The sequence below is a fragment of the Crassostrea angulata genome, chromosome 3, assembly GCF_025612915.1.
Source record: "Crassostrea angulata isolate pt1a10 chromosome 3, ASM2561291v2, whole genome shotgun sequence".
Classification (NCBI taxonomy): domain Eukaryota; kingdom Metazoa; phylum Mollusca; class Bivalvia; order Ostreida; family Ostreidae; genus Magallana; species Magallana angulata.
In genome coordinates this window covers 15,125,646-15,147,826 of record NC_069113.1, presented here as the reverse complement: position 1 = coordinate 15,147,826, position 22,181 = coordinate 15,125,646, and the positions used below count along the sequence as shown (strand labels likewise).

General features: G+C 34.6%; 1 protein-coding gene across 3 annotated transcripts in view; it reads left to right on the top strand.

Moving 5' to 3' along the window:
* The window catches only part of LOC128176579 (ADAMTS-like protein 4), a 42,021-nt gene extending 19,840 nt beyond the window's left edge, over positions 1 to 22,181 (top strand). For 2 of the 3 annotated variants that reach the window (XM_052843002.1, XM_052843001.1), the window contains 10 exons: positions 7,030 to 7,234; positions 11,488 to 11,660; positions 12,144 to 12,759; positions 15,666 to 15,795; positions 17,231 to 17,432; positions 17,665 to 17,835; positions 18,392 to 18,562; positions 20,041 to 20,226; positions 20,625 to 20,778; positions 21,334 to 22,181. In XM_052843002.1, the coding sequence (XP_052698962.1) occupies positions 7,030 to 7,234; positions 11,488 to 11,660; positions 12,144 to 12,759; positions 15,666 to 15,795; positions 17,231 to 17,432; positions 17,665 to 17,835; positions 18,392 to 18,562; positions 20,041 to 20,226; positions 20,625 to 20,778; positions 21,334 to 21,470 (2,145 nt within the window). In that variant the 3' untranslated portion in view covers positions 21,471 to 22,181. Of the gene's footprint in view, positions 1 to 897; positions 1,245 to 7,029; positions 7,235 to 11,487; positions 11,661 to 12,143; positions 12,760 to 15,665; positions 15,796 to 17,230; positions 17,433 to 17,664; positions 17,836 to 18,391; positions 18,563 to 20,040; positions 20,227 to 20,624; positions 20,779 to 21,333 lie in introns of those variants that run through there. The other variant, XM_052843003.1, reaches the window with a different exon arrangement.

Here is a 22,181-nt window from a genome sequence, read left to right as displayed (position 1 = left end):
TATACCGGTATATAAAAATATTGCTGAAATTGTATCGTAGGCTAATGATTGATTTTAATCTTTAAGTTCTTGGGCAAGTGAACTTTATTCTTGCTGATCTGACATTTCTTCTCTATCCCCATCAAACATGTTTTGCCTGTAACTTACAGATTCATTGCTTCAGTAGAACTTTGTTACTGAGCCCAGCATTGTGTGTCACACTTGTATTTAACCTATTTCATCATGATAGAATGCACTAGCTGTTAGATTTATAAGTAGGCAAAACCAAATTTGAATATTTTCTGTATTTGTGAAATGGAAAAAAAGTAAATTATATAGTTATTGCTCTATGCTAAGAGGGGTGGGTGACAAATTTTTCTTTGGAAGTTATTACCGTACCATTTTCAAAATATAACTTGAAACCCTTACTCATTATATTGCAGCATGTGAAAATAAACATGCAGTCATTTGATATTCAATGATTTCTTAAATTTAAAGGCATTCAACATGAGAAATATACATGAGGTTGGTGTCTTTTACAGGATAATTATTCACAAATTTGTTGTTCACTGGTTTCTTTTCCTTGTTTTTTACATTAATTTTTTTTACTAAATGTAGTCTGAACAAGATAAATGGTTCCCGAGTGAAGTGACCTGGCTTCTATGACGTTAATGACAAAGAGATACTCATCTTGGACAACTCTTAGCATGTAATATTATATCCTAAATGTCTTCCATGAACCCATCTTCAAGCGGCCTGGGATGGTACAGAAAATGCCCGGCGCACCATTTAATTGCTCGTCTCTCAGTGGAGGGGGGAGGGAAATTAAAATGAAATGTGCACAATCACAATGCAGATTCTTTTTTTTATCAACTCTCTACCTGTGTTAAAAAGTAGAGGGTTAGCTCTTTAAGAAATTGTTATCAACATTGGCCAAGCCCCACCACACATATAAGGCTCTGTCAATACTTGTTAACCGACAGTGGTATTTTGGCAGTTGTGTCGGTGTGTTGGAAGTTTTCTCTTATTCACCATACTATTATTTTGTGAATTCTGAAAGTTTGCAAAATGTCTCTTAACCTCTTTTCTTAATGGTACTGTATTTTAAGAATTTTGATTCAAGGGACAAGAGATAAAATTTTGGGCTGGACAAAAATTCTTGCATTTTTCAAAGGAGGTCAAAAACCCTAAAGGAATTGAGCAGAACTCATGCATGGTGCAAAATGGATTTCACTTGTTATGTAAAAATTCTGATTTTTTTGCTGGTAAGTATAAGAATTTTAGATTTTAAATGAAAATATCTGATCAGAATTTTTTTTGACATTCTCAAGGAAGTTCTGAGAGTGTAATGTCAGCTTCTGCCTAATGCATCTCTCTGAATGGGGTTGACAAATTGCTCCCTTATGCCAGCTTGTGCCGATTTGTTATATGAGTATTTCTGAGGGCGGTTTGAGAAGTATGTCTTAATGTTCCATTTGTTTTAAGAATATTACAAAGGGTTTCTTATTATTTATTGTGTCTCTTGACCCAAAGCTCATAAACTGTGTGTTTTATATGTAACAGTTATATCTGTGCATGCTGACATTGGGTCATCATCTTTCATTCTCTGTGTACCAACCACAGAGCCTTAAACATTAACAATTAAGTTATGTTTCAGATGGTAAAAATCACTTTTCTTCCTTAAAATTTATCAAATGAAATAAAAGTTAAGGATTTGAAAATTGATTTAAAAAGAAGTTGTAGCATATAATTGGTTGTATTTGTAAGTTGAACCTTAAAGGTGATGTAATCTAAAGGAAAAGAATGTAAAAACTGATTTCTTTTACTCACTGGTTTTTAACAGTATATGTATATATATGAATAATTATAATGCACAGATTGTTGATAGAAATAATTTACTTCATAAAGATGATACTGGTTTTTCCTGCATTCTTGATAAAAAAGGTATGTTAGAAATGTAAAATGTACGTAGTAGCAATATTAAACAGTCCACTTAATTGGCTCTCTCTCTCTCTCTCTCTCTCTCTCTTTCGTGCATTCAGTGATGCCTTCACCAAGTTGTTAATATACTCAGCGAACATTTTGGTGGTTTAATTGTCGCATTAGAAATCCGTTGGATCTCCCTTGGGCGTCCTTCTCTCCATAAGAGGATCAACTTGTTAACAGCTTTTGTTCTTCTGCTGTCATAAAATTTATCATCGTCTTTCATCTCCGTACAACCTCTTCAGATGTTTTCACTGTCGGTAAAAAGATCATAATTTAAAGTTCCTTTTTCAAAAAAATTTTCATTATTTGAATTGACAGTTGGACAAAACAAGGCAACTGGATTCAATATTCATGGCTTCTCTTTTCTCATGTTCAGCTCATCGTTGAATTTAAATAGATGACTAGGGCTTGGATGAAAAATAACAGATTACAAAGAAAAATATATGTAAGCATGATTTACATGTATTTGAAAGAACATGTACCTTAATATGTATAATTGCATGAAAATTTTACTGAAGAAGGAAACCAGTTTAAAAGAAAAATATGTGAAAACATAATTTAGGTGAATAAACATGTACCTTAATATGTATAATAACGGGATGTTAAAGAAGGAATATCAGTTTTTGGGTGTAAAAACAACCATTTCAAATGTCCGTTTGATAGATGGGGCTAGACCATTGTAAGAAGGCTGTCTCATATACTAAGGAAGGCCTTGACCACCATTTACTGCCTTTAATTCAAACCATAGAATGATCTATCACTTAATGGCGATGTGTCATTATCTTCTTTTAGATGAGGTTTTTTTTTTCTTTATTGGTTTGAATTGATTGGGGTGACTTTGTGGGGTGGGGGCTGTTATTTACAATAATTGGGGGGGGGGGGGGGGGATGACCTATAAGATTTCAGTATCCCCTCTGTCTAGTCTGCAATATCATATCACTGTCTGCTTTTCTGAAGTGGGTTATAAAGAATCTGCTGAAATCTGAGTTTTGGATGTGTTATGAAATATTTATTTTAATCATTTTTTTTTTCTCTTTCTTTATCTCTATCAATATGTTTTAAAACAATTTCTTTGTCATGATCAGGATATCCGTGAATATTTTTCATTTTTTCATTCCTGTTTCAGACTTTAACTGTTTATTTATGTATACTGTTAATTGAGTTTCCTACTGGTCGGCTCTCTCTTATTTTGATATGTGTACTATTCACTAAAACCTCTGTTTTCTAAAAGATTAGTGTCAAGTCAAGATTGGAAGTGTGGGCAGAGCTAGGAAGAAAAAATGTATTCAGATATCTAGGTTTTTATGTTCATGGTTTCACTGGTGACGTTTTAATACCCCTGCTCTTCTATAAAAGACGACTGCTGCTTTTTCTAATGGTGTTTGGAATCTGAAGAAATGGACATTTTATGAATTGTCATTCAATGTATTTCTACCCCACTGTCATTACAAACCTTTTTATGTACACAAGTTTACCCAGTAAATATCTTTTATCATGAGGAGTATTTTTGAAAAGAGGGAGTGTCCTGAAATTAAAGAGAAATTTGTTTGACCGACTAGTCTAAAACAGCATTACAATCTCGCTAAAAGAGGAAAGGGATTAGCAGAGTTTTACCAGTGACAACACTGTCGATTGGACAGGTGCTTTTTGGACTCTGAGAGGTCATACCAGGTCACCATGTGACCATTAGTCTTATCTCAGGAAGTGTATAAACCCACCTTGATTATAAATAAAAAATCAATTTGTATTTCTCAAAATACCAAATAATTATGCTCTATTTAATTTCATAGCTTCTATTGGTATAGGGTGCATGTTTAGAGGAGGCGGAATGGGGGTTCAATATACATCTCTGATCCTTACCCATAGTGTTATTCAGACAGATTTTATCAATTCACTATATGTGTTACTTAATTAGATTTAATGCTTAGTAGAAATTAATTTTTAACAGTGTCAAAAAACTCTCTTTGGAGCTAAGAACAGAAATAAACATGTATGTGGCTTAGATATGGAATGATTATTAATGTTCATTTTCTTTTGCATGTTCCTGGGGAGTACAAGTGTTATGGGTGGTAAGGGAAAAGATCTCCAAAGCCGACAGTATCTAAAAAAATATTTCCTACCTCACTCTTTCTTTTCCTGAAATAAATAAACCTAGATTTGATAGAAAGAAATGTATAAAAATTGAGATTTAATGTGTGTTTGTTGCTGATTTTTAATGTGTGTATGTAATACAGTTTTTTAATGATGTAATTCAATGAGATGCAGGCTCTTTGATGTATGCAGAATAGAAGAGGATAAAGCGCTGTGAGAGAGCATTAAAAACCCTGCTGATGCTCATCTCCTCCCTGCCATGATTTAACCATTTCAAATTTGATATACAATGAAGATGAAATTCCAGGCAAATTAACACTTATCTATAAGACAGTGGGTTGGGACGAAGCGTAATAGATCATTTGCCATCCTCCTAGTTATGCAGGCTGATCATTCATTTGGGAAGTGAAAGGCGGGAATAGTGCTTTGAAATGTTTTTCATTATGCAATTCAGTCTTATTTGCACAGGTGCATTAGATTGCAGGTTTATGTGCATAGAAATATGCACCCTATGAATAAAATTTGCACAGTTAAGTTTGTATTCTTATGAGAGTGGTATTTGAGATGGCTATTGAGGGCTTTTGCTGGTCTCTGAAATATTTTGAGAGATTAAATCATCCAAAAAGGTGCTAGTTAAATTAAACTGACTTAAGAAACTCCATGAAATGCAGGTTTAAGCTATGCAATATAAATAAAACAGAAACCAAACCAAACGTTGTCAGTGACCTTCTCCAATGCCAGTTCTAAACATATTGTCTGGTCTTCGCTGCATGCTGTCATTTATCAATGCATTATCATTTCAGAAGCATTTTAGTATTCATAGAGTTGATCGAGTGAAATATTTGTAGAGAACTTTCTATCCAGTGGAAGAAATGCAGCGAAAACAAAACTTGGACCATTTGTCAGGGCCCTGCTGCAATAATTAATTCTGTAGTTTTGAATTCACCTGAAACTTGATACTCCAAGAATTTCTGGTATCTGTAATTTTTAACTAATGACATCATGTTTATTTAACATAAATAGTGTCAGGTGAAAATTAATTTTGGAAGATAGTTTTGGAGAAAAAGTCGTTCCAACTGGAATCCTTTAAGCAGGCCTATATATAAATTACAACGAGGTACATAACACTCGATCATTCACTTTAGAGTTGCTGTTTTTTGCATCTAAAATATAACTGTTTCAACAGAAAATAATTATTGTACCCAAATTCTTATTCCACCCCCCTCAAAAAAATATCTTGAAAGGAATGGACATGCATTTTGGTAAACTGATAAAGGGTTTAGTTTGGTATTTACTGCATCTAAAATATAACTTCAAAAATGTTTCAACAGAAAATAGTTATTATATCCAAATTCTTATCCCCCCCCCTCCCCAACAAGAAAAAAATATCTTGAAAGGAATGGACATGCATTTTGGTAAATCGATAACGTATGTTTTGAGTGAATTTGATTGTAAAAAAATTCAGCAGCAGGTGCTTAAGATTGCCACCCAGAGTCAAGACATGTACCCTTATTAAATCAGCCTGCTAGACAGGGGTCAGTAAATGAGGGTTATAATGGTCACCAATTGGTGGGGAACACCGCTGTATTCCCTCCTAATTATCACATGCATCGAAGGCTTTGTTATATGATCATTACAATTTTCATCGTTTGAACATATTTTAGCAGGTTGCTATTGTACATGCATTTAACTGATAATTTAAAAATTTGGTCTGAAAAGCATGGTTTTTAAACAGAATGACATCTGTGGGAGAATCCAGACAATGGAAATCAAAGATAAAGAAATAGGAATTCAATGTTTATTGAGGCTTGTGGTGATAATAGCAGATTGAATGTTTGTTTAATGCACTGGGTTCTTTCAATATTCTGGTTTTGTCTATTTTAAAGTTCCCGATAATGATTTATCGTAGAAAGCTTGACAAGCATTTAGAACTCCCAAGTAAAACTTGGATATATATTTAACAACCATTACCCCTGTCTAGATTTCTCTGACTCAACCGATCAGTTGTCTTTAATTAATTTATTTTGGTAATCTGCAATGGAGCTCAATGTATTTACTTAGCACAGGTCGACTCTGATACGTGAAAGAAACTTCAATGCTCTGATTTCAATCTTCATATAATCTTGTAAGTCCATAATGTTATCAGGCTCATTGGACCTGAAATATAAATCTTAACTTGGTGAAATTTGTAATTAATTGTACTTTAATCCATTGCATGAGGCAATAAAGAATACACTTTACCAAATGTACCTTGTGTCTGTTTTGATTTTTGCTGAAAAATATTTTGAATTAAACTTTTGTTTTATGTCCTGTCTGTTTCAAAGTGCATGGTGCTTATAAGTGATGATGCATTAAATCACAGTTTTTCACTTCTATTATCCATCATAAAATTGTTTAGGGATAAAGGCACATGTATCAATAGTTGCTTCATAAATGTTTAGAGTTGTGTCTAATGTTTTAGAGACATATACCATATGTGGGATATGTACTGGAATTGTGGGATCTGCATGCGTAGAGCACAGGTGCTTGAGGACAGGATCCACCCCCCCCCCCCCATCCACCCCACCCCCAAGTATTTAGACCCCAGGGACTTTTTTTTTTTATTAAATAATCCTTTTATGACATATTTCTAATCTAATTTATACATTCATTAGTTTTTGGTTTTACAGGTCATGATGGGATTGTGGGATCTATGCATGTGTTCAGATTTATGTCTTGTTAAATGACAGTTGGATATGAAGGGATTTTGGGATCTGTCTGTTCATAGTTGTTTCTTGTCAGACAGTCATTAGAACAAAAAGAATTTTGGTGTCTAAGATCTTTTTGTTCAGGATTGTATTTTGTTTTACTGAAAGGGGGTTATGATAGGATTGACAGATCTATATATTCAGAGTTGATTCTTGTCTTACAGACATTTAGATGTTTAGAAGTTTTGGGATATTTTAGTTATTAGGATTATTCCTTGTTTTGCAGACAGTGGGCTGTGATGGGATTGTGGGATCTGGAGCAGTGGTTGATCGCTGTGGAGTCTGCAACGGGAACAATCGGGATTGCCAGACAATCTCTGGGATCTACACTCGAGCCTCTCTACCTTATGGATACAACCTCATCACTCGCATTCCAGTTGGAGCCTGCAATATCAATATAACAGAGCTAGGAGCCAGCAGAAACTACCTAGGTAAAGAATATATAGTTACATGTACTATAGCAATATCAGATGCAAGACAGTAAAGTAAAAGTGAATTTAACCTGATACTTATTAAAATAGAAAGTGGTATGTTATAATTGTTAAATAACAAAGGAACATGTCTTCATGACTAGAATTATATGTGAAAGTAGGTCTGTATTGTCACACTTTTGCAATTGTTGGTAAAGTGTTAGAATACTTGTACAGATTCCGATGGTGTTATGTGTTGACAGTTAGGAGACCAAATAAAACATGTGGATTAATCCTAGCAAAACATTAAAAGATAAATAATAACAGACAAAGGGTCATACAAGATGTACTTGGGCACACTGATGTAATGATTGTCAGAATGTGCCATAAGAACTCACATCATAGGGGCAATGGTTGTCAGGGGGAAAGGAAGGGTGAAGCCAAAGATGACTTTGTAGAACCTCACTTTGTCAGATTCACACAAATTGTGTCGTAAGTTCTGTTGCACCTGAAGGCTGTGAGTTCATTGTGCAAATAACAACAAACTGAGAACCCATAAAGCAGAGTAGAAAGAGGTTTTCCCTGTATTACCTATAGAAAAGTCAGACACAGGGGGGAGAAAATAGGTGTGCAATTTTTACCTAATTCACTCCGACTGAAGTACTTCAGCATTTGTTATATGCTCGAGAATTTCTATTTAAGGAGAAGGGGTTTCTCAGCGCTTTGTCAAATCAATCATTTATTTTTATTTTTTTCATTTTATTAATTGTTTACTATTTGCAGAAATTTCAAATTTAGACTTCAGGATAGGCATTTTAAAAGCAATAGTGTGTAGGGCTTAAGCTCCTCTCATACAAGTATCCTCGCATCAAAAGGCCATTTTAGAGTTGTGCAAACTTGGTAATCTTTCTGAAAACCTTTTTATTTATGTTTTGTAAACCAAAAGCTTTTAGACATAAAAAGCAGGGTATCTCTTTGTAGAGATTTCACTGAGACAGCAAATCAACAAGGTGTGAACTTGTGACAGGTCAAGATAGTAGATAAAAGCAATTAAAGTATCTTATAGCCATCCACTCAGACCCAAAAGTGAAAAAAAAAAATGGAAAGGAATTTTTTGTCTTAATTACACGTAGCACACTTTGAGGCTCATTAGAACAAGCTTTAGATACAAATTTAACGAGATTATACTGTTTTCCACTGATTTACCCTGACAGAGTTATAGATTAGCTATTATGTGTACCTGTACTGAGGGGTGGACTTCTATGTTATTCTGTGCAATGAAGGCACTTTTGAACACTGTTGATTTTATGTATGAATTAGATTCTTAAAATGCAGCTAAAGAAGAAAATTATTATATCATTGGTTAAGAAAAGCTAACATTTGTGGAAATAGTTTTACAACTTGCATATCTAATGCAGAAGTATATAAAGATAAGAATCTCATAAAAATAGTTTTCAAGAAAAATTGTATAACACATTAAATAACAATTTACATTTTATAAGCCATAAAGGAAGTAGTGAAATTAATGAATGAATATCTTAAGGATGTGAGTGGGCGGGGAAGTTGTTGAGTGAGAATAATACAGCACTTCAGGGGAGAATTGTGTTAATTCAATAGTCGCAGGATGTCAACAACCTAACAAGGCCAATTTTTAAAGTTTTTTCCTTCCTCAGCAATTTCTGAAATGTAGAAATAAAACAGGCTTGGCTATAATCTACCCTAAAAGAAATAAAATAAAGAATTTTTGAGACATATTAATTAAAAATGAAATGTTAAAATCATCCTTAGCTAATTTTTATTATTTTTTCAAGGGGTGCAAATTTTGGGGATTTAATTTCTCTCCAAAATATTTTGCAATGTAATTTTCAGTTTATTTTATGAATATAATATTGTCTGGTGTTTTTTTAGGGCATTTTGATTTTACTGCAAAAATAATTCCACCTGACAGAAAAAAAAAATTGAATACTCTAAAAATGACAATATGCATGCAGTCTTCAATTGCTCCCTATCCATACAATGTTAGTAATGGCAGCAGGACTTAATTTTCTGTTTCTCAAGCAAGATAAAACAAGGCCCTTTGTAAACACATTTATTACACAAGTTGGACATTTGGCGGACTCAAATCACATTAAGATTGTGTCAAAATTCCTGATGGCTACATTCTGTGTTGGCTGTGAAATGGTCGGACTCAATGAAATAGGCAGGGTACCTAGGTAGGTTCTAAAGCCCGGCCAACCAAGCACAGGTGAAACACTGGTTAATGATTATAAATGTGACAATCTTGTTACAAGATTAAAAAAGCTTGCAACTTTTACATAGTAAAGGTCACTCAAGGATTAGCATAAGATGAGCACTTGTCCAGGTTTCCTGTTAAATAGAATACACCTTATTGTGTTTTTTCAGGTCTAATTAATCATTTCTGATAAAGGTCCAATTTTGAATATGTTTGTTTTTTGGTAGGAATTCCTCTGTGTATCCCCAGCTAGCCCATTTTGCTTTTATAGGCAGATAAATATTTATTTCTAGAATTGGTAACCCTAGGAAGAATGCAACAAAAGATCAAAGGAGGATTGGCACAATGTTGCTCCTTAGATGTGCAATCATCCCATTTAATATTCCGTTTTAGACAGTTTTGTATTGTGAATAATGTGATATTTCATTTCCCACCAATATTGAATGAAGGAATTCCAATACGACCCAACACACTCTAAAATTCAATATGTTTCGAAGTTTGTACCTGCATTGCTTGAGGATAATTGTTTCAAGATAGTTTATTGGCCGTATATATTTCTAGGGGAACTTTATTGGTTGAATGCAGCTTTGCTAAATTAGAGGCCATCATTAAGTTTTAGTGCTATTTGAGGGAAGTTGTTGCACTGGTACCACAGATTGGGAGACTTACCAATGTGTATCCAAGCTATATGTCCCATCCAATATATTTTATGTCCTATTACTCACTTCATTTAGAATTTGTTTATCTATACCATGTTTGATCATTTGAAGGTTTATGCAAGGTTTCTGGTAGTTGAAACATCAATTCAATCTGTCATCAGTTTGTGCACACACACATATTAGACTTTTATGTAGTTCCACCTGCTGTATTTAATCTGTTAATTTATTCATGACAGGAGTAGTTTACAATATTGTAAGTGAAAAATGGACTCCTATTAGTAGTTTCATGACTTATCTGAAGATGTATTCTGTAACTATGTAGCAGATAGTTTGATTGCACAGTCAAACCTGGGAAGACAGGCATGCCTTACTTGCTGTTCTGTTTTAATTTCATTAATTAGGGTCTCACTCTGTGGGCACCCTATAGTGATCAGTCTGTTGGTCTGTCTGTCACTTGGACATCATTTGTCACATACTTCACCCACAGAGTGCCTTTGGTTAGAGGGTTTACCGTGACCTTAAATTAAGTTTCTATGTCAAAGGGCAAGGTCATATCAGAAGTCTGACCTTGTCTGGACCTTTTATTCTTTACCCTTGACCTTATTTGGCATATTTCACATATAGAGAGCTTTTTGAAAACAAATGTGCACTGTCTATTAATCAAGTTTTTTAAGCCAAAGGTAAAGGTCAGATCAGATCTCCTTGGAATCCAATTTTACACAATAATTTCTCTTTGCTGGACCCAATCTTGCTCAGACTTTACCTAAGAGTGCCTTTAGGTTAACGGTATATATTGACCTTGAATTCAAGTTTCTGTGTGAAAGGTCAAGGTCATAACAGACATCTTTGTGAAATCTTTTCTAGACCCTATGAATTATTTTCTTGGTTCTATCTGCCTTATACTACACACATGCTGTGCTTGTTTGATATACATGTAGGATGTGCAGAACCATAAAACTTTGATATTTCAGGGATTTATAAAGGTAAAGCAAAGTTCTCTAGATTCTTCTCATCAATATGTTCTTTTTTAGTGAGACCATTTGAGATGGTCACTGTCTCAATGAAGTCTAGGTTTGATTGTTATTCTAAAACCAAACATCTTATAATTAAAGATGGGTTTCATTGGATAAGTTCCGATGTTACTAAAATTAACCTGTACATGTTGAAACATAATGGTAGATTGTAAAGTGGCATTGCGTGTCATTAGATGCATGGATACCATACAGTATGATAAGTATGTACAGACTGATTATTTTAACCAGACATGGGCAGGTAGCTAGAATTTAAGTGGTTCACACTAAGGGATGAAGGATCTACGGTAATAAAAGACACTGTCTCTTGCTGTCAACATTGAATGCATTTTTTCACCATTTATTTTCCAGCCTTCCGTCTTCAGAATGGAAGTTACGTAATGAATGGCAATAATCGCCTCAGCAGAGCGGGTGATTACGAGGCAGCGGGGACTACCTTTACCTACAGGAAGCGGGAGGGGACGGGGTGTCCAGGGGAGTGTGTCAGGGCCAAGGGTCCAGTCAATCAGACGGTAGATGTACAGGTGTGTACTAATGGATATGTACAAAGAAAATCAACCACCATCATGAACGAGTTATTTAATATTTACCATTAACTTTCAAATTGAACTGCAAAACGATTCATTCAAAAAGCAAATCTTAGTTTTTTTCCCCTTGATCGTAAAATAAACTAATCGAATAAAATGATCAATTACATTTATTACGAATCAAAATCATTTTTTTTCTAGCTCTTCTCTATAAATGTGTTTTACTATGTGTATGTATCATGCTCATTTATGATAGACAAAATCAATTAAAGAGAATGATGATACACATCAAATAATTCATCTACGGTAAACTAATGTGAAGGGTGTACTGCTCAAATTATTATTTTTTAAAGTCATTGATAGCAAGATATAGATTTGATCCACATGAAAGGGGAAGCAGAGATTAACAAGAAATTTGTTGGTTACTAAAGATGTATACCATGTATAGAATTCACACCACTGTATCATCTGATATTGCAGTTGCTGTATTACCGAACAAGCCCTGGCATCTTGTATCAGTTTACAATTCCTAAACACATGACCAAAGCAGCGATGGAGGCAATCATTCCAAGACTGAAGGTGGGGAACCAATTTAACCCTGCAGTGGACCAGCCTTTGGCAGACGGCAGCATGCAATCCGCCTACGAGACTGGGTACGAAAATATTCCTACTGGAGAGGGAAGTTACCCCTTCCCTAAGGACTACAGACCTAGGATCATTCCAAACAGGAGGACTTCAGTGCAGTCCCCTCCCCAGTACATTCCATATTCAGGGGTCAAACCTGAACTCCAGAGTTTGACTTTAAGTGGGCGTGGTCAATCAAGGAATCTTACCGAATCCCAACAAAGACAGTACTCCGCGTACTACGGACCATTCAAGCCCAACCAGGCAGTGTCCGGAGATTACGGCAGAAGATATGCGACGCTTTCATCCGATACTGCTCGTAACAATGCGATCAATCAGGGCTACCCTGTACAGAATAACAATGTGATCAATAATCGGCCTCCTGTTCTTGCTGCTAGAAACATCCCAGATGCATCCCGATATGATTGGAGAATTGTGGGATTTACGGAATGTTCTCTTACTTGTGGAAGAGGTAAGAAAGCGCAATTGGCTGGTATCAGCATCCAGTAATTTGCTACTCTACTTACTCTGACAAAACTGTATCAAATCCTGTTGTATCATTTCAATTTAGTTGTATTCCTGAAAAACATGTAAACCGATGTTCATTTCACATCGGACAAATAAGTTTTTCAAAGTTTTAAGGACAAAGCAATGGGTGCATAGAAAACAATACTAAAGTGTTTTCATTGCAAATAAAATTGGTTCTGAATTAACAAGTCAAATTGCTGATTTATACATGTAACAGTTCCAAGTAACAACATGAAAGTCAAAAGGATTTTGAGTTGGCTAATGTCTGTTAGCAGTAAGTACTCGAAATGTGAGAAAGTGTGCACGTTGTTCAAAAACTTTTAAAGGTACTAGCTTTCTCAGTTAGTAAGTTTAGGTCTCAGATTCAGCATAGGATACAACTTCCCTGGTACTATCCTTTAATTTCACTACAAGCAATCTTTGTATATTCAATTTTTTATAGGTCTGTTTGTACATATAATGAACCTTTTGTAATAATTTATTGGAGATGTCGATTTATGGACAAGGGATACCTTAAAATTCATGAAAGTTGCTTTAGCTTTCATGAAATCTAATGATTTGACAGTACTTTACACTGTTTTGAATAAACTTTTAATCAACCCAGTACAGTAAAACCTGCTTATATTGACCATGCTTACAATGAATTTCCTGTCCCTGGCCCTTTGTTATAAGTGGGTTTTACTGTAATATCATTCTGTGTACAAATCTTAATTAACTTCACTCATATTAGTAGATATAATCAATCTACACAAGAAAAGGTGGACTTTGGTATAAGATAGAATTGAAGGAAGTTTCCTACATTTAGAGACAATATTAAACAAGACAATCTTACATTCATACATTTATTAACATCATTATTTAAATTTTTATAATCGAAGACATCGAAAAATTGATATAATTCCTTATAAGAAAAAACTCTATTACATTGTATCATTGAATATGTAAAAAAAAAACACCAAAATCACACAGGCAGGTGTTTTTATTACATCATCAGATAAAAGATTTTTATCAGACAGGTAGCAACATAGGTTTTATAGTTTAAATTTATTTGCATGCATGCTTATGAAAGTAATAATGCATAAAGCTGCTACCAAGAATTGTGGTTATTTATTTGAAGTTGAGCAAAACTCTCAGATGGGAATTAAATCATATGGAACTGTCAGAAATAATATTCATAACTTGAAACAAGTTGATGGGTTATAGGGATCTGCAAAAATTCAAGATAAAATGCACAGGTTAGGAACATTAAAATTCAACCGTGATTTATCAATTTGCATAATCTTCAAAGCAGTAGTGGCAATATCAGATTGTAAGAAATCTAGGTCATTATCAATATCCGCATTGTTAGGAATCAGTTTATCGGTAGAATATGATTTGACATTAATGAGAATTTTAATGTAATCTTTCACAGTATTTCTTGTATCAATGTGAAGCCCCATTTATCATCCTGTTATCACAAAGTCCATCAGATGCATGTAAAATCCAGACCAAAGCCGGGGACATTATGGGATTATCCCTACTGTTTTATAAAGGCTTGAAAAAAAACGGAGTACACGCCAGTTTACCATTAGCTAATAAGTTGAGGGTTTTAAATTTGAATTTAAATAAAAATGCAACTGAAAAGTTCGAAAACAGGTGGCAGAATTTTTGGGTTGAAGCTATAGCCCCCATTGTTTAATTAAATTTGTAGAAAACTGGGTTGTGGCCCTGTATGTAAGGGGAATTTAATCCTTTATTCTGTAAATAAATCTCTGCATAATGGTTTTAACTTTGGGTGTAACATGTTGTGCACATCTGATAAAATATCAAATATATAGTTTTTACAGATGCTTGAGAGATAAGAGTCCATTTAGTGTGTGACATTAGGTGAAGTGGGACACCTACAGAGATCTCTGTGGGTTGTATGTTTGTCTGTCTGTCTGTTACACCTTAAATTTTTCCTACGGTCATGAAATTAAAAAAAAACGGAAATTTGTCCTAAAAATATTTTCCAACATTTAATTTAGCAGAAATGATAGTTTTTTAATGCATATTTCTGTTGTGTCATGCCACAGTACTTTTTAATTATCAGATTATATAATATTTTTTAGTGTTTGCACATTCTTCTGCCTGTCTTGCTGTTTGTCTCTCTGTCTGCCGAAACGTTACTATTTGGTTTTAACCTTTAAACCATATCAGATATCTCTTCAATTTGGTACCACTCTATAAATGTACTCTGTTTTATTGAATAATACAAATGTCATTGATAAAATAAGAAATAAAAATAACATATTAGCACTAGACAACATGGTCAGAATTTATTGCATTTCATCAAGTTGATCTTGATTGATGCAGTGGTGGACTAGAATGCTCTCTAAATAGACTTCAATCAGTGTTTCATTGTTCAGCATTGTTCTATCATGAATCGATAGATTACCGGTATACCATTCATCTGGTGATTTTTGCGATGACCTTATTTTTGCTTTTTTCACAATTACTAATACATCGCAAATAATTGAATATACACAGATATTATACCCTGTACAATTTTTTATAAGAAACTTTTTAAATCGCAAAATATGACTGGCGCAAATATAAAAATGTTACACATTTTGTGATGATTAAGAGGGAAAAAAAACGGATATACATTATATATTTGTTTCGGTTTAATTTATGTATTTCATTTTCTGTTCTTAGAAAAGATATATTTTTACCCTATAAAGAACTCTTGAACCTGCACACCACATTCAACTTATTTGTTGCCTAGTAATCTAAGATTGATGATCTCTTAAATATTTTGAATTTGCCTGGTGTCCATGTCTGATGAAATGTGCTCAAAATACGAAAAGATACATTATGATATTTTTTCAGGCGTACAACAGACTAAGATTGTGTGTTTGGAGAGAGACAGGAATCTGATTGTGACGGACGACAACTGTGTTCCCACGACGCGACCCGCCGTACAGACGATCCAGTGTAACATCAGAATATGTCCGCCTGGGTAAGGGAGTTGGACAAAAATCCAACGTCAAGCTCACTACATTCTTGAATGGAAGCGTTTTCATTCAGTTAATCAAAAAATTCGGGTAATGTGACCAGTACAGACATTTATGAGCTATCTCATTCAAGGAAAGAAAAAAAATAGTTCGCACGTGCTTTTCTTTTCTCTGAAAAGAAATTCTGAGTAAAAATTTTCGAGTAAAGCTGCAGTAAACATATTATAAGATTTCACTGGTGTCCCATTGAGGTGCTTTTATGAGAACAAACAGGGGGGACTGACGAGGGAAAGGGAGAAACTGAGGGGTAGTAATGAGCTGGCTGTCAAATGTTATCTAAGCTGACGCAGAGGTCATCAATCTTCTGAAATTAATACACTACAAAGGTAGCAGAGAAACTTGTTTTAACCGTTAAATCTGTTTAAAACTGTTGACGTAGTCTAACAAGGTTGAACTTATGGAAATCCATTCTCTTCAGGCTTGAAATGAGAGGAAATTTTCTGCATTGCTTTGCAATGCTAACTTCTCCAAGACCTACGGCTACAGATATTTTAAAATCTGCAAATGTATCTGTGTAGAAGAAAATTCTTATAAGAGAATGAAACCTGGCTTGGGCCCTTATTGTAAGAAAATTTAAGAATTCTGTGCCTATCTGCCTCTCTCATCATGGGGTCTTCCCAGTAGCATTCTGAAAGCATAAATTGTGCAATTCTTGAGAAAATGAAGATTAACTCTTCACCTTTGATAAGTAGGACTGTTTGCTCCTACTTGTAGGTCTCTTTGCCTAATAAAACTCTGAATGTAGGGTAATTTACAGACTGATTGGCTTAAATAAATGTGGTTCTTTTGATCATCTGTAGAGGGTGGGGATGAAAATAATGTGATGTACAATCAATATTTGTTTTCCTATCGAAATTACAAGGTTTGTATTTAAAGTGACAGAATTTTGAATTCTGCTGTGCACTTAGAATGAGAACAGAGCAGTAATTGTCATTTGAGATTTTTTAACTGTGGATGGAGATATTTGACACACGACACATCAAACGAAAAAATTCATAGCTATAACGTGATCTTTTACAACTCATTTTGTCAGTTCTAGCTCAATTCTCAAGTGCAAATATGTCGTATGACTTGTCCTTTCTTCAGATTTATTCAAAATTTTAAGAAGATATTTTGAGAAAAAATATCTCCACTTCAGTGTTGTTGGATGCCGTAATGGAAATTTTATACCAGAAAACAAAAATTAGAATGTTAAACATGTAGATATGATCAATTTATTCCAGTTTCAAAGGAGATTGCATAACATATACTGGATGATGTAGAGATAGCACAGTTTATTAATTCTTAAATTTAGTAAAGATGACTATTCAGGTCGAGATATGACTATGTGTTTCTCAAGTTCATGCAGCTTAATGCATCTTTTATTAATTTCTTTATTAGGTGGGACATCAGAAATTGGTCGGATTGCAGCGTGTCTTGTGGACGTGGCATGCAGACACGCCCAGTGGTCTGTGCTCAGAGAGTCTCGTCGACTTCCAGGATCGACATTCAGCCCAGCAAATGCCCTAGCCCTCGACCTGAGTCCTCGCGCACTTGCATGAATAAACCATGTGCAGAGTGGAAGGTTGGAGAGTGGCAGAAGGTCTGTCTATATACAAATACATGTTTTAAAGGGATTTTACATAGTTAAATGTTCTATCATAGAGAGTTGACTCCAAGCAATTTGAGTATGGGTATTTTGTTTGAAGGGTCATGACTCATTACCATATTTTGTCCATCTATATAACACCAGATACTTAAATTGCATCAACATGAACATCAGCATTGTAGACTTTGCATTTGAGAAGAAATGATATTTGAAATGATATTCGCAGTGCTCCAGTGTGTGTGGTAAAGGAGAGAGACGTCGGTTGGTGGTCTGCCACAGTGTGGATGACAGGAATGTTACAGATGACCAGTGTGAGGGCCTCAAGCCGCTGGATATCCAGATCTGTGACATGGGATCTTGTGCTCAGGGCTGGTTTCACAGCCCATGGTCAAGGAAGGTCAGTTCTTCGAAGGATGTAGCATTACAGATGTACAGTGCACAATTTGCGTATTGAAAGATATGCTTTAAAAGTAACAATACTGACTCACAATGTACATTTTTCAACAAGATGTGCTCTGGCCATCTATAGCAATGCAAATTTTACTAAAAGATCCATGCTATGGATGTAGCAATACTGAATCTCAAACCACATTTTACTACAAGGTTTTTGATAATACTGATGCACAATGCACATACTGTGGTTTCATTAATATTCAAGGGTATCAATTTTCGTGGATAAAGTGAAAATTACAGTTTCAAGGATACATAAATTTGTGGCCAATGCCCTATCAATATAAAATGTTGATAAAAATTGCACTTCAATGAATATTTAATTTCAGGGATCAACTTTACAACGAAATGCACGAAAATTGGTATCCAGTGAATATTGATGAAACCACAGTAAAACTGCTACCATATGATATTCATATTTACAAGTACTACATGTAGCAATGCAATAGTTACATAGAAATGTTCCATTTGATCAGTAAATTTGTGTGGGATTTTTCTTGCAGTGCTTTCCTTCCTGTGGAAGAGGACATCGCAGTAGACAAGTGTACTGCTCATCTCCCGACGGATCTCAGATATCGGAGGCCAAGTGCCAGTCCAAGAAACCGAAGCAGAAGAAAGCCTGTCGGAACAAGCGACCCTGTGGAGGCTACTGGTTTGCTGGGCCCTGGTCAGAGGTAAGGAGTAATCAAAGAGAGGTAACTCCTTATTCTGAGTGTGTGTGAAGGAGACGAAATCAGATTTTAATTTTAAGAAATATTTTATTCAATTATATTTATATACAAATGCATAAGAGTACTTTGAAAAGGATTGAACAGCTAGTAATATGCCTGTACAGTGGTAACAACGTTATTGTTGACAAGCCAATCGTGTTAAATAGTTCGTGTAACGTGGGTGATCGTTCGTGTAACGTGCGGGATCGTGCGTGTATCAGGAAAATTGGTTTGCGTTTTTTATCGTGCGTGTTTGTGCGTGATCATGCGGTTTTTTGGTTTTGTAACTTTTTTTACGGAATGCCAGGATTTATTCTCAAAACAAAGACAAGAAGTTTTTGTAAAACAATGTGAATTTAATAAAAAAAAATTATATAAGAACATTCATTTGACAGTTGTTAACATTCATTCTCTCTTTCGTCGTTAAATACATTTTTGTATTTCCATAGCTCATTCAATCCTTTGTTCGGTCGATTTAGTTTTGCTTAATTTTATAATCAGCCTATATCAAGCATCAATTGTGTCTTGACAAATAATTTCAATCATATTAGCAAAAGCGACACGTTGAATGAAAGTGGCCAGGCTTACCCATTCCCCGTTTTAAACTAAACGATTATTCCCAACGTTTTTCTTTCAAATGATATGATACGCATTATTATCTAATAGAGTGTATACACATTTGTTTGAAATAAAATTTATTTAGACGCTTTAAAATTTAGAATAATTAGAAATAAATCAATTATGTACTGTAAATTATGAAAATATTGGATGTGAAAAATCGAAATTCTATGGAACAAGGTAACAAATTTACCTGTATCCTGCATAATTAAATCGTACATAAGAGAATTAAATTACATAAACAGTTAACTCGTACGTAAATAATTTTGTGTAGTTGATGTATTATCTTCATTTCTATTACATGTAATTTTCTTTAACTTATGATAGAAGTTAATATTCGTTAAGGAAACAAAAAAATAAATTTGTGTGTGAATCCTTTATATTTGTGTATGGATGTGTAAAAGTGTTAACTCGTAAAATACAAAACAGTGCATGACTAAAGTACATGCCGCTTTTCAATAACATACAAATATAAAGCAAAACAAATTAAAGTAATACGTTTCCTTAATTCAAATCTTAAAAATTAATTTTGATTTTGCATGTTTAATGGTGTAGAATCGTTCGGTTGCGTGTTTAATCGTTTTTGTTCGTGTATCGTGAAGATTCAGTAAGTTAGTGATCGTCCGTGTATCGTGCGTGATCGTGTATCAGAATCGTGCGTGTTGTTTGTCAACAATAACGTTGCTACCACTGTATATGTTCTCACCTTTTCAAATTTCAATAAACTCTAGCTATTTTTTGTCAAATGTTGGTATGTATTGTCATGCTATTAATCTGTCTTTCTATATTGGAGAAAAAAGGTGTAAGTTGTGTACTTTTTTCAGTGTTCATCAACCTGTGGGTCTGGGGTTCAGGAGAGGAGTGTTATATGTGTGAAGAAGCTAGACAAGAAGTTGTTTACCATTGTGGGTAAGGAGAACTGTAGAGGGAGGGATAAGCCAGAGATGGAGAGACCCTGCGAACAGCTGCCACCATGTCAACCTCAGTGGTTCATGACGCCATGGACTCAGGTACAAACTTTGTAAACACTCGAAGAATTGATTTCACTGCAGGTCTGTTGTATTCTACATCTTTTTTCACATATGTTAGCAGTATCAAAAGATTGAAAAGAATTCAAAGTGATAAAACGTCTTTGGAGAATGGTAAACATGTCAAATTTGACTGTGTATCATATTTAGGATCTTTGGAAGAATGCAGGTTCTGCTAAATCAAGTTCAATGCAGAATTCCATGAAGTTATATGTACATGTTAAATACCAATATCTACATTCAGAAATGCACTAAATCGAATTTACGCATAGATGTTGAAAAACCAATTTCCACCAAATATATTGTACCCTCACAATAAAATATGCATACAACAAGTTACATTGTACATTGAGCTGAGAGTTTGCTGTTGTTATTTTCAGTGTTCTGCAAGTTGTGGGACAGGCACCAAGACGCGAGAGGTACGCTGTATGGACCCAGAACTAGCCCCCAGCTCTACCTGCACCGCGAACAAAAAACCTAGTCAACAAAACATCTGTAACACTCAGCCCTGCACGGATGAGAGTGTACAACAAGGTATGACAACAGACATGTATAACAAAGGGATTCCTGTTTGTTAGTGGTTGTTGATAACTAGTTGTTGAGACTACTGTGGAATCATTAGATTTCGTGGTGGCTCAATTTTCGTGGAATTCGTGGGTACCTCTCATCCACGAGTTAACATCCTCCACGAATTAATAAATTATGGTAATAAAGTCATATTTCCTTTGTAGGTTTAACAGAATACACGAAATTACGTCCCCACGAACTTGTAAAATTTAAGCAATCCACGAAAATTGGCCCCCACGAAATTTAATAATTCCACAGTATCAACAAAGTTAAATATTCATTAAACAAAAAAATGTGATGAAAATTATATACCGGTAACCAGGATTGGTTTGACCTACACTGACCAAGAATTAAGGTACCCTAGAAACAATGAAATGTACTTTATCCATAATAATTGACGCCAACAAATATTAATGAAAAGAGTACACTGTATAAAAATGTAATTAAAAAAGGTACATGGTATTTAGTTTACTTATATTTCCCCCTTTGACTATTGTTACAGTCACTCTGCTTGACTTTCAGATCCTAGCTGTAAAGATGTGTACAAGTTCTGTAGATTGGCAGGGCCAGCCCGGCTATGTTCATACCCATTCTATCAAGAAAACTGCTGCTCCTCATGCCAGACATATCAACATAGAAAAACCAAAGAAAAGCCATAATTTGTATTAGCCCACTGACTAACTACTCATCATTTTATGCTTCTAAAGTACATGTCTAGGGTAATCTGTCGGATTAGTCTCTTTGTATGCCAGTGTCCAGAGAAACCAGAGCCTGGAAAATGCACTGATATATATAAAGGGAGAGAACTGTAACATATTTGAAGAGGACTGATAATCTCATGCCTGTATATGGAGTGTGGGTCAAAACGATGTAGTGCCCTGATGGTATAGTGACACAGACCGGCTGTGCTGCACCCCCCAGGAATAATGGCGGGAAATATAGTGCTATATCTCTGTGTTAGGTTTGGTAGGTTTGGTAGGTTTTATATTTTTTTTTAAAAACAAAGTACTTGGTATATTTGTATACGTATGGAAGGTCTGACAATTTGTAATGGCTTTGTTGTCAAGCTTTTATTATTTTGTATTATGGTGTGTTTGACCAGTGTATGTGTGTGTGAAGACAATATAATTATATAATACTGATGTGTGGAACTTATTTATATTTTGTACCTTGTTTTTTTTCTTTAAGTATTACTGACTAGAGTTGTTATATACAATTATATACTTACTATTGTTGCAGCAGCTTTGAGTTGTAAATCCACAATCAAGTACATGTATATTTATGATGAAAACTTTACATTGTTGTAATTTGCTATCCCCCCAGACCAAAGCATTTTTATTGATAAATAAATTTAATGTGAAAAATATGTA